This window comes from Chenopodium album, chromosome 17, assembly GCF_948465745.1.
Source record: "Chenopodium album chromosome 17, dcCheAlbu1.1, whole genome shotgun sequence".
Taxonomy (NCBI): domain Eukaryota; kingdom Viridiplantae; phylum Streptophyta; class Magnoliopsida; order Caryophyllales; family Amaranthaceae; genus Chenopodium; species Chenopodium album.
This window is the reverse complement of record NC_137850.1, coordinates 40,109,885-40,125,366: the sequence shown is the minus strand read 5'-3', so window position 1 is coordinate 40,125,366 and position 15,482 is coordinate 40,109,885. Positions and strand designations below refer to the sequence as shown.

Genomic DNA, 15,482 nt, shown 5'->3' with positions numbered 1-15,482 from the left:
AGCTTAACAATGGCATGCTGGTTTCTATAGTCAAATGGCAATAGTAGACCACATACACTAGCTCCTGCTTACTTGCTAGAACCATTATCATACCATCTTAGCTAAATACCATGTTTTAAATTATATGACACGTAAATATAATTAGCATAGCAATCTGACTTTATTTTCAGGTTGATCAAATACTGAATTTGAACAATGTGCATTGCATAGCTTTCTAAATTCGAATGTCACATTTTACAGACCATTCACCATACATTATATTAAAATGCTGATTTGTACCGTTTACACTAACTCTTGATAGTACCTTGTATTCTCTAATATAAATGTTATCCTTATAAAAGAAGCTCATTCTGGTACACTTAGCTGTAGAGCTTTGTTTTACTAAGGCTACAGATTTATTTTATACTAAATTTGGTTGCTAAGATGCTAATAATTCATGGACTTTACATGAACTGCTTAATTTGTGCTCAATATCAGCTACCCATATTAAGTCTGACTTATTTGAATTACAGCACAATGCCTTGTAATAGTCACGGTTATCTTTTTTTTTCAATTTCACATGTTAAGCATGCGTTTTTGTTCAACCTTATACAGAATAGCTTAGTTTTTCATACAAAGTGGAAAAGAATTCACAAAACAGATTAGTTTAACATATATAGTGAAAAAGAAAGAACTAATGCTTACCAAACATAAAGACAATAGATAGATTCACACAACACCAAATACATAGCTACTACTACTTAGAGAATACAACTTATAACAATAATAACTACTACTTAAAAAATCCAAAGACAAAGTACAAATTGATAACATAGAAATAGATAACTGCTACTACTTTGAAAATCCAACTTATAGTTGGTAATACATAACAACATCAATAATAAAGTGCTATTACTTAAGAACTAACTATAATAAGCTTAGAAGCCTAGAACAAGTGTGGATATAAATTGATTGTTCCCTTAGAAAGAAACACCATAGGAAGCATCACTCTCTGGTGAATATGAAGGGCTTGAATGGTGGTGGATATCATCACAAGTATAATTAAATTTAAACTTGCTGGTCCCCTCTTTTGGAGTTTCTTTCTTTGGACTTGGCTGCTTATCTTCCGGCTCAAAGCAAAGCACCTGCACCACTGCTTCTAAATTCTCCACCTTTTGCTCAAGAGTAGCAACCTTTTCCTCCAAAGACCCCGAGTTTGGTTGGTTGGGAAGGCCAGCTTGCTTAGTGCTTTCCATCTTAGCCTTGCCTTTGCTGGCCATTGTTATCTACTTAGTTTTGAAAACACTAAGATTAAATACTGGTAAAGAAAATGAAAGAAAAGCTTGTGATTTTATGAAGACTTACCTTCCTTTTATATATGACTAGGTCACACTTTATTACCTGGAAGTTAAAACTATGCCCTGCTGCAGTTATTTATTCATACCTAGATTTTCCCATGTGCCTTAGCATTGAATACTAATGACACAAACTTATAAAATAGAACAAATATCATCCCATGTTGTTTGTACTTTTCTTTTACTCAATTATAACACATTATATAGCTGTTGTGCAGCATCTTAAGATGGTCATTATCGCTAACCAACAATACATGAAGTGTGACACAAAAGAAAAAAAAACTCATTAGAATTATAATACATGTAACAACTCTTTTTACATTGATGCCCCACAAATGAAACCCGACTACACATCCTTGGACAAGCTTTCACCAATAACAAAAGCATACAAAGTGCGAGTCACTGTTAAAGAAAAGTCTCCAATTCGATCTCCTCCTAACAAAAAAAAGGTTCCAAAAACTGGTTTTTGAAGATGAAGAGGTATATGCCAACATTTACACTTCTTCTGTTCACATTTGTAGTTCAATGCTACTTAACATGAATTTATTTGTCTTGCATTACAGGGACACAACATGAAAGCTACTTTGTTTGGAGATGAATGTGACCACTTCCAAAAAGTCTTTGAATACAAAAAAAAGTATGAAATTGCTAATGCTCCAGTCAGAACAGTGAACCCTAAATTCAGTTCATTCCCAAGAGAATGTGAGCTGATCTTTGGAGGCATGACTAGGATCCAAGCTGTTGATCGAACCGAGGGGCCTGTTTTGCCAGAATACATTCCTATTGCTGATGTTCCTAAGACAAGTGGTCAAGAAGACCGGTTTGGTAAGCTGCTTATATTTTCTAAATTACATGTTCCTGCCTCAAAACATATCATCTTTAAGCATAATGAGCTCAATGGTTGTTGTTTGCTAGATTTTCTAGGTGTGGTAGTCCACATGGAAGATGTGCGCCAAGTGACATACAAGTCAGGTAAGGTTGCTGATGTGCGCGATATCAACATTGTTGATGAAAGGTAACAAATCTATTACCACACTAACAACACCTCTAACAATATACCTGCAACAATATACTAATCTACTATTCCTTGCATTTGCATCACTAGTACTAGACCCATGATCATCTCAGCATGGGGTCAGCTTGCAACTTCAGACTGTGAACTCCTCAAAGATTGGGCATCCAATCCCTTGGTTGTAAGCTTAACTTCTCTGAAGCCTGCAACTTACAGAGGTTATACACATTTACACTATCTATTAATTTATATGTTCTGCCAAATCAAGTTGCTGATGCTATCTTCACAGGATTTTCTCTTCAATCAAGCATGTCTACAACAATTGACCCATCCCCTGTTGGTGAAAAAGTTGAGGCTTTAAGAACTTGGTAAATAAACAAACTAAGTACTCATGATCATTCCTCAAATTACATTGCATCATAGAAACTTATTTTAAGCTCCCTTTATTAAACTAACTTCTTTCTACCCTTTTGTTATGTCAATAGGGCCCATACACATCCAGATGTCATTGCTAACTACATGGCAAGGCAACTTGAATTCATGATTGTTGGTGCTGAACCAGTTCCTACGACACTTGATCAAATCATCAGTAAAACTGTGAGCCTCCTGTCAGCTACTCCCTATCCCATTCCCACCAATACTTACATTGTTATCTCACACCTATTCATCTAGGTTGACAACGCTGTCCAAGAAGAAGTGTACACAATCACAGTCACAATTCTAGATGCACAATTAAGAAACATCATTGCTTATATTGGCTGTGATGGTTGTGGTAAACGATGTGGCGTTGCTGCAAATGTGCCATTTTTCTGCCCACATTGCCCTAACAAAAAATGCACTTTCACTGAAAGGTACACTTTCTTTTTCAGCATCCTTATATTGTGCAACCAGGACCCTTCCCAATTAAAATACACTGACATCGGTACATTGCAGAGTCAATTTCACCTTTGATGCTGCAGACAACACCGGAACTTTTCGTCGGACTGCCTTTGGTCCTGTATGTGAACAAATCCTCTAACTGCCTACATCAGAAATCTTTGAGAGGAAAATCAAGGTTCCTATTTAATCATACAAATACCTTATTCAGTACCATCTCCTATTTATATCTATTTTTGAAATGACACTTTCTTCTATTTCTCTCAGGATGATTGGAGTGACTTTGATCACCTTGCTGCAGCTCTGAAAACCACACCAATGCACATCATACTTCACCCAGCATAGTCATTAAACAGGGCAGGGGTGCTTAGGTGGGTAGTACACTCAGTTTCCCGCCCCTAAATACCCGATCTACTAATCTAAGGGCTCGTATCAGAACACATCGTTCCCGATAATTATTGGTTATCATTTTGAGTAGTGTTCTTGTTTGAGACCTTATTGACTGTTGTTAGTATGTTAGCTCTTTTCTGACCACTTACCAAACATTACTCCTTTTGCTTAGCACTTGAACCTTGCTTTAGTTGCTATAGCTGTATGGACAGCTTACTGTTTTTGCCTTGCATGCACTTTCACTTAGGCTTACAAACAATGTCTATTTTGCATGCTTAACTAATACATGAATTAAGAAATTCCTTATATTATATACTCTAATGTTTCACAATCAATGCATGCACTCTGCCAATTAGAAGCATCTGTTAACAATTATATTGTTTATCCCTTATTACTTGAGATTACACTCACTCATGTAATTAATTCTTTGCATAACTACACCTATACAGACATTCTAGATCATGAAATAATTTAAGAAAATTACCAAAAAAAAAAAGGAAATACTTGTAATGTGTGAATCAGCTGTTCAAATTAAAAACATATCAACATTTCAATTGTTTTTGTGATTTATTTCCTTACTAATGGTCAATCGTCATGCTTTTTCCCTTCAAAATTCACACAATATCACATTATTTTACATCACTGATTTTGGTTTCCTTTCTTAAAAATTTATTTTAGTGAATTTGTAACAATTGTTTTAATGAAATTTAATGTGTAAAAAACCCCAAATTCATCGTTTTAAATACAAGTATAAGCTGATTTGCTGTGTAGCAAGTGAAGAAATTAGATTTCAATATACAATGCTTTTCTCTATTCTACTTGAGTCCATTAAGATACAACCACCCATCAGAACCAGAAACATATTCAAAATGCTACAAAATGTGACTATTGAAGAAATATCTAACTAGAAAATTTCATTAACAACTTTATCTACTCAGAGTTAGAAACCTCAGGGAGATATTTGCCATTGTTGTACATTCAATGTTTTCCATTTTAGCTAACACTACAGTTGATAATTTGCTGCTAATTTAAATGTATTCTTGGATCCAAATTATGATCTCTGCCATCTGCAATCTAGACTCCTCAAAGTCTTCTCCTTTTCTCTCTAATCTGTAAAATGATTATCTTCTAATATAGTTGTATCTGAACATAGTATGTTAAGCCCTCAATCTGGATTTGGTCAATCAAAACTACTATTGGTAATTTGACTAAATAATGAAGCAATTTACTCTTTCCTTGAAATCCAGTTCAAAAAATACCTTTAAAATTGAAAAGCATAGTGAACTTTGCAATACAAACTCAATGCCAGAATTATGCGAATAAATAAAATCGAGGGACATTTGATTAACCAATAATTTTGTTCATTGGTTTACAGTAACTAAACTAGCACCCAGCACCACAACTCATGTGAGAGATAAACATAAAAACTTAGCAGTTTACATTACACACTACATCAGCAATTAAACTCATACTGAGCATTATAGTGCAAACAGACTTCCCTCAAAAATATGTAGATAATTCTACACAAACACACTTGTCCAGAAGCACACAAAACAAGCTACTAACTACCTAAGAATTGAAGTACACAAGGCTGAGAAACAAATAGTATGTCTATGATCTCTCGGAAACAATAATCGGACTTTGAGAACAGTGGTATTGCGGGTAATGATATTGTTAAGTAGATGTGTTGTACTAATTTAATTTAGTTTGTGTGTGTGTAAATGCTATGTGTATTTAAAATGGGTATAAATTTGCTTAAGTTAGATTATGGTACCGGCAGTAAAATGCAAAAAACTTTGTGTTATTTTAAATAAATCGGTTAAATATCTTCTTTAGTAATTGATTTTTTAGCTTTAAAAAACTTTTAAGTTTTTAAATTTTTGAAAAGTAACGAATATGGATGTATTGTATGTTGTCATAAATTTGTGGAGTACGGTATTATAGTAATCTAAAATATTGATTTTTGGTTTTTAAAAATTTATTTATCAGAACAAATTTTAAATCGAAAATATGACTAACACACGTGTGTGATATTGTGTATATAAGGAATGTTACGAACGACAAATTTCTATGTTTAGAATTTTAAATGGACGTACACTTATAGAATATAAGATATAATCATCTAAAGAAATTGAAAAGTTGTAATTTGTAAGTCATAAGTTCTTTTATTCTTTCCAGATTTTGTCATGATTGTTGGACTTCCTCTTCGTTGGTCAGTTGAAGTACTTCTTTTGCGTGGTGTATAAAGGTAGGCTGATTACACTACTAATGGTGTTGTCTAGGAACAGAAATTTCTATAAGTTCATGTTCCTTTCCAAGACCACAGCCTATAAAAGCCTTAAGCATAATCGATATTGCTTATATATGTGGTGTTATTGTGGGACAAGTAATCTGAAGATACTTGTCTTTTATAACACCCACGTGATACAGAATATTTACTTGTAATGCATAGCCTTAATAAGTATGTACATAGCAAAAGATTTAATAAGTGAAGTTGTTATCCAACTTAATTGTCATAAACTTTCTTTTTCTTTTTCAAAGGTCATCAGAGTCATCATCTTCAAACACAAGTGCTCTGCGTTTGCTTTCTTTCTCTTGCTTAACATCCTGCTCTGTCTCAGAAGCAACAGTCTCTGTGTCAAAGGCCACACCCTTTCCTTTAAGTGTTGCACGATAAGCTGGATCTTTTTCCTTTTGATATTGTGCAAATAAGGAAATTTACAAAAAGCGACTTTCTATTTTTGTATATGTCAGTGCTAGAATCTAGGAAGTCATAAAGTGTTTCCTCTTTCAAGATTTATGTCATGATTGTTTCACTTGCTTTTGATTGGTCAATGTGTGTACTTATATTGCGTGGTATATAGTGTTTCCTTTGTTGCTTTTCTGTCTTTCATCTCCAATTGTAATCATTTTTTTTTTGTCTTAAAAGTTTAAATTTTTTCTTGCTTGCATTTTAATTGGTAACCCATAACAATGGCAAGTACGGACAGTACCGCCACCTCTGGTAAAGCCTTTTCGCCACCAATCTGGAGGCCGAATGAAACGAAATCAAAAGAAGAAAACGTTGCAAGTTTTCGTTTGTATGTTATAGAAATGAAGAAAAAGATGAATAGTCACCTGGAATTTCTGGAACAGGGGCTTTCAAAGGTTGAGAGAAAAAAAGAAAAAGGAGAAACAAGCAATAAAAGGAAATGGGAAGTGGTAAGGGATGGTTGTGGAGAATGGCCAATTATCATTGTCGAATCTGACAATGATGAAGCTGAAACAAAACCTAAGGAAGGAGTTGGTGTAGAAGAGAAAATGGAGGAAAGTGAAGAAGAAGATGAGAATGACGAAGATGAAGAGACCGAGGAAGACGAAGAGACTGATGAGAACCCAGAAAGCAATGTGAATTCTGATTCAGAAACTGGGAGTGAGAAAGAAGTTATTGTCAATTCAAATGAATTATCTGAATCAAGCGGCGAGAGCTATTATGATGATGATACTGGTTCGGATTCTGGATTTGGGAACGACCATGGAGCAAATCAAGAAACAAGCGAAGATTCTTCCATGTTTCGTATGAAAATTTCTGACTAATTGCATTATGTCTGCTGTTGAAGGCTTTTTTGGGGCTAAATTGTAGTAGTGGTAGGATTAACAAAAGCTTTGTTGGAGGTTTTTTGGCTTGTTAGGTTATGATGGGACAGTATGTAGGCACATCTAGCTGATCTTAGGTTTGTTTGTGGGATTTTCGGAGTGTTAGATCTCCTTAACTAATTAGTTGATGCTAGCATTATAACTAATGTAATTAGCAAAGCAGAATAGTAGGTTGTAATTAGTATAAAATAAGATTTTGGTTTATATATGAAGAATATATGAAATCGATTATATATTTTTTGTTTTGTGTGGTTGTTTATTCGTTATGTTATGCTGCTTATAGTTATGCCTTGTATAAATTAAAAGATTCATCAAATTTTGGAAATTTGAAGAAGATAAGTTTTGCATGGATTTGTTGTCTAAATCATTTGATGATGATGTAGTTGATTCTAAACTTGAGGAGAAAATAAGTGAGATAGCTTCACTTTTAGATGATTCATTTTGCAAAAGTGGGTTTTTATTGTAATATTTTCTTTGAATGCACTTATTAATTAAGGTAGAATTATTCATAACATTACAATCGCAATGTAGAGATTTGTTGATTTCAAAATATATATGCAAATATATAAAAACAGGAATTAATTTGATAGATGAATTTTAAGTACATGAAAATAAATAAACATTCAAAGTACTAAACCATACTAATATATCATATTAGCTTGATTTTATAAGTATAAAGTCACTGATTACAATAAGAGGAACATAAGGGCTAAGTTCCTTTGATGTTCTAAATACATAGTGCTTGAGAAATTTTAGTCAAGCAATCAGACAACAAAAGATTAATCTAGGAAGTAGTGTTACGTAGGAACAAGTATTCTAGGAGACCTGTTCCTACATAAAACCATAATGCTTGATTGATTTTGTAGCTAAGTGTAACCAATCAAACAACAAAAGTTAGGCTAATTACATATTGGTGTTGTTTAGGAACATGTATTTTTGTGAAACCTGTTCCTTTCTAAGACCACAGCCTTTAAAAGCCTTAAGCATAATCGATATTGTGCTTATATATGTGGTGTTATTCTGAGACAAGTAATGTGAAGATACTTGTCTTTTATAATAGCCACATGATGCAAGATATTTACTTGTAATGCAAATTTCTAATTAGTATGTACATAGCAAAAGGTTTAGTAGATGAAGCTGTTATCCAACTGATCTGTCATGAGTCTTATTTCTGTTTCTTCATTCAAAAGTCATCTGAATCATCATCACGAAACACAAGTGTTCGACGCTTGCTATCTTTCTCTTCCTTAATAGGCTTGGTTATTCCAACAGAAGCAATTGCTGTGTCATAATCAGTTCCTTTTCCTTTTAGTGCTACTTGAATAGCTTGATCTTTCTCTTTTTTCTTGATGAGATTTGCATTCTTGATTGCTGAAGGTGTTGCATGGTCAATAACATCCTTTGCTGGTGTAGTGGGATTAAAGTTGTTGTCGGAATCAAGCCTCTTTCTTTTCTGTCCAATATCTTCTGTGGTAGATTGAGTTGCTTTTTCTACTGCAGTTATTGCTTCTGCAGCTAAGCAAGCATCTTCCTCTTCTTGGCTGAAGATCTCTCATTCATATGCAGCAACTGTTTCTTTCTTGATGGTCTTGCTGATAGTTTCTTTGTTTTTGGCTGCATATTCAGTGTTCTGTTCAAAGTCAGCATCTTCGGCATCAACTGTTGCAGCTACATTCTTAGCCCCAGACCCTGTAGCAACATTTGTGGAGCTGTTTCCTGCAACATTAGGTGTGATTATGTCTTCCATTTCTACACCCTTTAGACCCCATTGCAGAACGTTGTTCTGTTCTAAAGCAGTTGTAGGACCAATCTTTATCAAAAAGTAGGTATAGATATGATGAAACTTTGATGTGTCATCCTGAGATATAGATATGTTCTTAGTTAATACTGGTAATAACTTTTAAAACAAATCAAGGAGCACTCAGGATTGTTAATTGGAAATATGGATTGTGAATCACTTACTGTTGCCTTCATGTGATAGATCTGTTCAGCTGATAGTCCAAAGAGTGGGATGCAGTTTTCAGTAAATGTTGTAAGCTGCAATGCTCTAGTACCATCTGAGAAAGTTAATGTAATAGTCGCCCTGCACAATTCGAGAAATTAGTGATAGCTTTCAGTAACTATTATGCTTTACTATTTGTATCAGCTAATGTAAAGAGTGAATGCCATTTACCGGTGAGTAGCAAATATTTCTTTTTTGTCACAGGCTATACAAGTATAGACTGTTCCAAGTGGGAATTGTGTTCGCTTTCCACAGTAAGAACAACCTATATACGCTTTAAGCCTGTCATATTGAATATCAGATGCTACAACTCTAAGCCAATACACTTTTTGTATTCAATGGTATCTTTCACTGGTGTTGTAGTTTCATATTCATCATCAGCATTGAGTCTTTTCCTTTTTGATCCAGAATCTCCTGTGGTTGACTGAGCTGCTTTCTGTGCTGCAGCCATTGATTCTGCCAATAAGCAAGCATCTTCCTCTTCTTGGCTGAAGATTGATAAGTCATAGGCATGAACTGTTTCTTTTTTTATGGTCTTGCTTAGGAGCTGGCTATCTTTGGCTGCATATGCATTGCCCTCTTTAGCTTTACCATGTTCTGTATCAGCAATTGCTTCTGCATTTTTTCCATCAGATTTTGCAGAACATGTACAGAACTGCTTCCTGCAACATTAGCTGTGATGGTGTCTTCCATCTCTACACCTTTTATACCCCATTGCAGCACTTTTTTTTGTTCCAGAGCAGTTGTCGGGCCAATCTTAAGTAGAAAGTATGTGTTCCGCAGCTTATTGGCTATCTGACCAAACTTTGTGGTGTCATCCTAAAGTATAGATAGATCGATAGTTAGTTTTCGAAGCAAGAATTTTGAAGGAATCAAGGGACTATGATTTGGCTATAAGACACAGGTCAATGTTTGCTATTTTCAGGCTGATTCAAAGCCAACCCACAAGCCTTCACCTAACATATAACCCCCAATATTGCATTTCTCATTAGGATCTAGGCACAAACAAGCAAGCAGACCCACTCACATTAAAATGGACAGAAAATAAAAAGAAAGAAAACATCATTTAGTTCACAATAGATGACTCAACATCATTTAGTAATAGGAAGGAGAAATTGATGCTTGAATGGAAAATGACAACAACTACACAACTTGCAAAACGATATGGAGACAACAACCTACATGGTTGTAAGGCGCCGCTATCAGTTTGACAATGAATATCAAACTGACGACTCTACATATGTAACTATGTACTGATTAGTATATAAACACCAGTGTCAACATTTTGGATATATGGTGAACTCTTTCAGTCTCTTTAGCACATTCAATGTTTTTCGCTTGTTTCTTGTAATTAAAGACTCAATACATTTTAAATCGAATCAACAATGGAAGCAAAGCAAGAGTAGAGGCAGAGGATTGTCTCTTAATATCTAACACCAAGTTACAGAAGTATAGAACTGAACGTTTCAGCAGTTCGCGTCTTCTGTTAAACCCAACTTCATTGCTCTGCTGTGCTGGGAACAACTAAGACCAAAAATAAGTTCATATCTTATCCTAACTTAATAGTCTAAATACTATGCCATTCCCCTTATTCATCACTTCTCTTCCACATTGAATACTTTGGTTTTATGCTAAAATACATTGTGGCTTTATGACTCGAAAATGAATTAATATATCTCATTCAGCTACTATCAAACCAATGAGAAGCATTAATAAATTTAGACAAAATGCATTCAATCTCACACACAATATCCACCATCAGAGGCAGTAAACATTTTGTAAACACATCATCATCAATAATTCGAATACTTAATTTAAAAGAAAAATCATACATCAATTCATCAAACTTTAATACATAATTTTAATCCAAAATATATAAATTGTCTTTACATAACTAAAAAACCCCTAGATTCATATCTACTAAACCGAACCAAAAAGAAAAAAAAAACTTGAATACTTAGTTAGAATCAAAACCATAGGCTTCGTTGTCACTTTCAGTCATCTCAGAAGAATGATAATGGTAAGGATAACCATTATCCGCCTCCGAGGAATCGTCCTCCTCCTCAGCCTCTTCTTCCTCATCTTCTTGCTCCTCTTCTTGGTTGACTTGCGGTTGTTGCTGCCCTTGCTGCACTCCACCAGCACCCTCAACCCCAATAGCAGGTTCCTCTTGTTTTGCTTCAGCATAGGCAGCCACCGTTGAATCAATTACATGCTTCACTATGCCCTCATCCTCACTGATATCCATATCAGCCTCCCCTCCTTCGGCCCCAGCACCAAAAGCCAACTTACCACCACTGCATCGACCCCTAAATTTATATGGCTCACCTTGGAAACCTACATATCTTCTCATTCTCACTGGCTCTTCATCAGAATCGCTTTCAACTTTCATTGGTGTATCATAGTTGCTTCCAAGTTTAACCTCCTTACCCTTGATCTTCCTACGAGCAACCTCAACGCACTTAGCTAATTGTGCATCATAGTCTTTCATTGCCTCCATCAATTCTTCCAACTTCTTTGTAGCTTCCGTTCGAACATCCGCGGTTGCGACAAATTGGCCGCGTAAATTCTCTTTGCGCTTCTCTAAAAAATTTCGGTACCAATCATTAAAAATAGTATCATCATCCTCATTTCTAGCCATGGTGGTGATTTGAATTTCAATTGAGAATACGGAAGAAGAAGATGAAAGATAAAGGAAAACTTTTCAACTTTCAAAGAAAAGTACAACAAATTTGGGGAAATGTGTGATGATCAGTTTCTTCCTTTTATTAAAGAGCAAACCGTCACTTATTAAAATCATGTCTTTTCATTTGTCTATCGTACCATGCAGAAGAAAAAGAAGAGTTGCACTGTTTCATACAACGCACGTAGCATGCGGAAACACTTCAGTTTTTTTGGTTACACATGAAACCTAACTACCGATACTAAAGTCACGTAATAATTTTACCGAAAAATTATCAATAGTCAATTTCATTTTAAAACTGAGAGCAACTAATAACAAAACAAAGTATATTTTATTAATTTTGAAATCGTACCATCATATTTGAATCGATTTGTTATTTTAAATTATTAAAATACCAAAGAGGTAAAGCACCTAAAATTTTTAAATTCTATACATAGCTTATTTCAATTCTTATTTTTCATAACATTAAACTTATTTCAATTGTTATTTCATAACACATTAGACTAATAATAGCACTCTTATTCACACTATCAAAGCTTATTATTGCACCAACACAAATACATTAAAAATCAGCACTCAATTGTAATGTAACATCAAATACTATAGGATTTCCATGGTCACAACTAATAATCGCCCCTTCATCAATTTGTATTTCATAATAGTGAATCGCAACAGCAACTCCATTTTTGATAAAACATTGAATAAGCTTTTCATCACGTCTCTTAATTTTCAACTGAGCATCAAACCGAGTATCATAAAGTTGCACAACAACATCCATTGATTTTGGAAACGAACCAAACTGTGCTTTAGCGAATTCCAACGGAACATTCTGCATCAATTCAAACATTAATTAACACCATAACCAAAAAAATTAATCCATAATAAACAATCACTATATAAACTTAGTTTAAAAAAACCATACAATAATTCCTTCTGAATGATATGCTTTAGAAAACACAAATTTAAAGTACAGCCCTTCCCAATCAGCTGCCATATCATTCAACCAAGCATGTGTTTCGGCTACTGTTTCCCGAGACCCTTGCACAAAAGGCTTGCGTCCACGCCTACCACCTCTACTCACCATCCCACATCAATTATTCACTTTTTCATGCACAAAACCACAATTGCTTTACCAATATATATACACAAATGAACACCATCAACACAAAGTTCAAACTCAAGTCAAATTACAATTAATATCATTAAAAATTGCACATTACTCACCCATAACTCCTTCACTAATTAATCTTTTTCAATACATAAACAAACTTTAACATCTACCATAAATAAAAATATAGCTAAGTCAACAATAACTATCCAAACTAATTCAATACTTAGCATTCTTATCTCTAATCAACAACACATTAAAATACTTATTTATAGACCTTAATTTCATCCGTTTCTCATCTCCTTCCTTAATACTCCCACCATAAACATTAAATTATAGACTTATATATTAGGTTATATGAGGCTATGAGTTATTGATAAACACTTGTACGTGCAAACAATTCATTTTTAGGCCTACATATAAATAATGCCAAAATAGATGCATTTTTTTCACACATACAAAAAACTCTTATACTAGAGCATGTTATAATTTTTCCCAAACCTTTTAAGTAATCAATTTATTTAACTACGTAAGACTGAAATCCTTTTAAGTAACAAAAATAATATTTCTTTTTACAAAAATTTGTAATTTACGTTGCTTCATTTATAAATTAACCATCAAAATTAAATGAATCTTTAATAAGTTTATTGAATTCATAATATACTATAGATTAGCTATGCTTTTAGAATAACATATACGTGCACTTTTTACGTCAATGCTATTATAACACATCATATATGATGTATGATGTATATAATCCACTTAATTTATTATATCCGAAAAAAATTAACGCATAAAATCAAAGTTATAATATTACTTATACTTATATTAGCTTTTTTTTCTAACAATAATTACTTTCTTACATTACAATCCACAACTACACACTTTGCATTTTATCTAAAAATCATAACATACATAAATATCAAATTTGTAAAACCCCCAACATTGCCCCATTTCTAAACATGACAAACAAACACGATTTACAAACTAAAAGCACGCATAGCGCGCTCTAGGCCCCTAGTATAACTATAAATGGCATGCATCAATTAAAAAGGAAATACGAGACAAGCAATTTGAAAAAAAAAAGAGGAATAAAATCAACATTTCACATATGATAGAGTGTTAAAAATTATCTTTATATACTCTTTATCAATTAGTAACATAATTTTTAACATTTATGCATTACATACATAATCGATGATAATATATTTCATTTTGTCAAAAAAGATGATTATATATTTCATAAAGAAACAATTTAATCAAAGTGGTAACCCGGTGCAACGCCCGAGCCGCACACTAGTTATATATTAAAAAGCGTTCCTAAAAACGTTTATGTGCCATATAGCACCTTCGTCATGTCATCTTTCAACTATAAGCATATTCTAATGAAAAATGTCTATCATGAGATTTGAACTCGCAACCACAAAAATATACATTCGAAGTATTACCATCTCATCTATTAATTAATGATGCTTTTATAATCAACTCATAAATATATACGGAGTGTAAGGATTAGAGATCTGAACATTTAATAACTGCAATTCTGTAAAAAAAAAAAAATTGGTTCTATTATTTTCTAATAATGCTCATCGAGGTTATGCATACAAGAAAAATTAACTATTGTTATAAATTAATTTTAGTTTTTTTTTAATTATTTTGATAATAATTATGTATTTATTTTCATTAATCATTAATAACTTAATACTAAAACAGACACCGGGAGTGACATGTGTCACATCCTGGTGTTGTTTTTTCCCTCCAAAACTACCCTTTCCTTTTTACTTTTTTCTTTTTTTTTGTTAACATTTGATTCTATAATAATATCACTCCAAATATTTTATGTTATTTTTATGACAATTTTTTTTGTTAATATTTGATTTTGTTTCTATAAAATACCATTCCAAATCTTTTATATTGTCTTTATGACAAATGTATCCCTTTATTTTACTTGGTGTTCATAATTTTTTAATACACAATCCTTTTTAGTTGTCTTACAAATGGAGTATTATTAAATTTTGCAAAAAAGTAATAATAAATTAATTCATAAAAAAATTAAAGAAATTACTTTTAAAAATACTTATTTTTTTCCTATTTCTCAAGCTAATATTTTATTTCTATTTCAATTTCAATATGACTATAAATTCAAATTAATTATAATTTTATTTCTGAGATTTTACTACTACGTATATATATTATTACAAATTAAGGACTTATAGAGTATAATATAACTATAAAATAAATGTTGTGTTTGACAATTATATCATATGTCTAATTGTAGGAAAAGGTAAAATATCAATTAATTGTAGTCTAATTATAGGAAAAGGTAAAATATCATATGTTATTTGATTAATTTTTGATATTTATTAAAAATTTATTTATAAATAAGTATTTACTAATATAGCCACTAGCTAGACTAGATCAAGCCAAGCCTCGCCTGAAAA

General features: G+C 33.0%; 1 protein-coding gene across 1 annotated transcript; it reads left to right on the top strand.

Moving 5' to 3' along the window:
- The first annotated feature begins 1,669 nt into the window (after window positions 1-1,669).
- On the top strand, window positions 1,670-3,567 carry LOC145588968 (replication protein A 70 kDa DNA-binding subunit B-like). Its single transcript, XM_081645551.1, has 9 exons — window positions 1,670-1,783; window positions 1,898-2,159; window positions 2,250-2,349; window positions 2,440-2,564; window positions 2,636-2,714; window positions 2,832-2,943; window positions 3,019-3,197; window positions 3,280-3,343; window positions 3,490-3,567. The coding sequence occupies exons 1-9, from the start codon at window positions 1,670-1,672 to the stop codon at window positions 3,565-3,567; spliced, it is 1,113 nt and encodes a 370-aa protein (XP_081501677.1).
- Window positions 3,568-15,482: the final 11,915 nt, after the last annotated feature.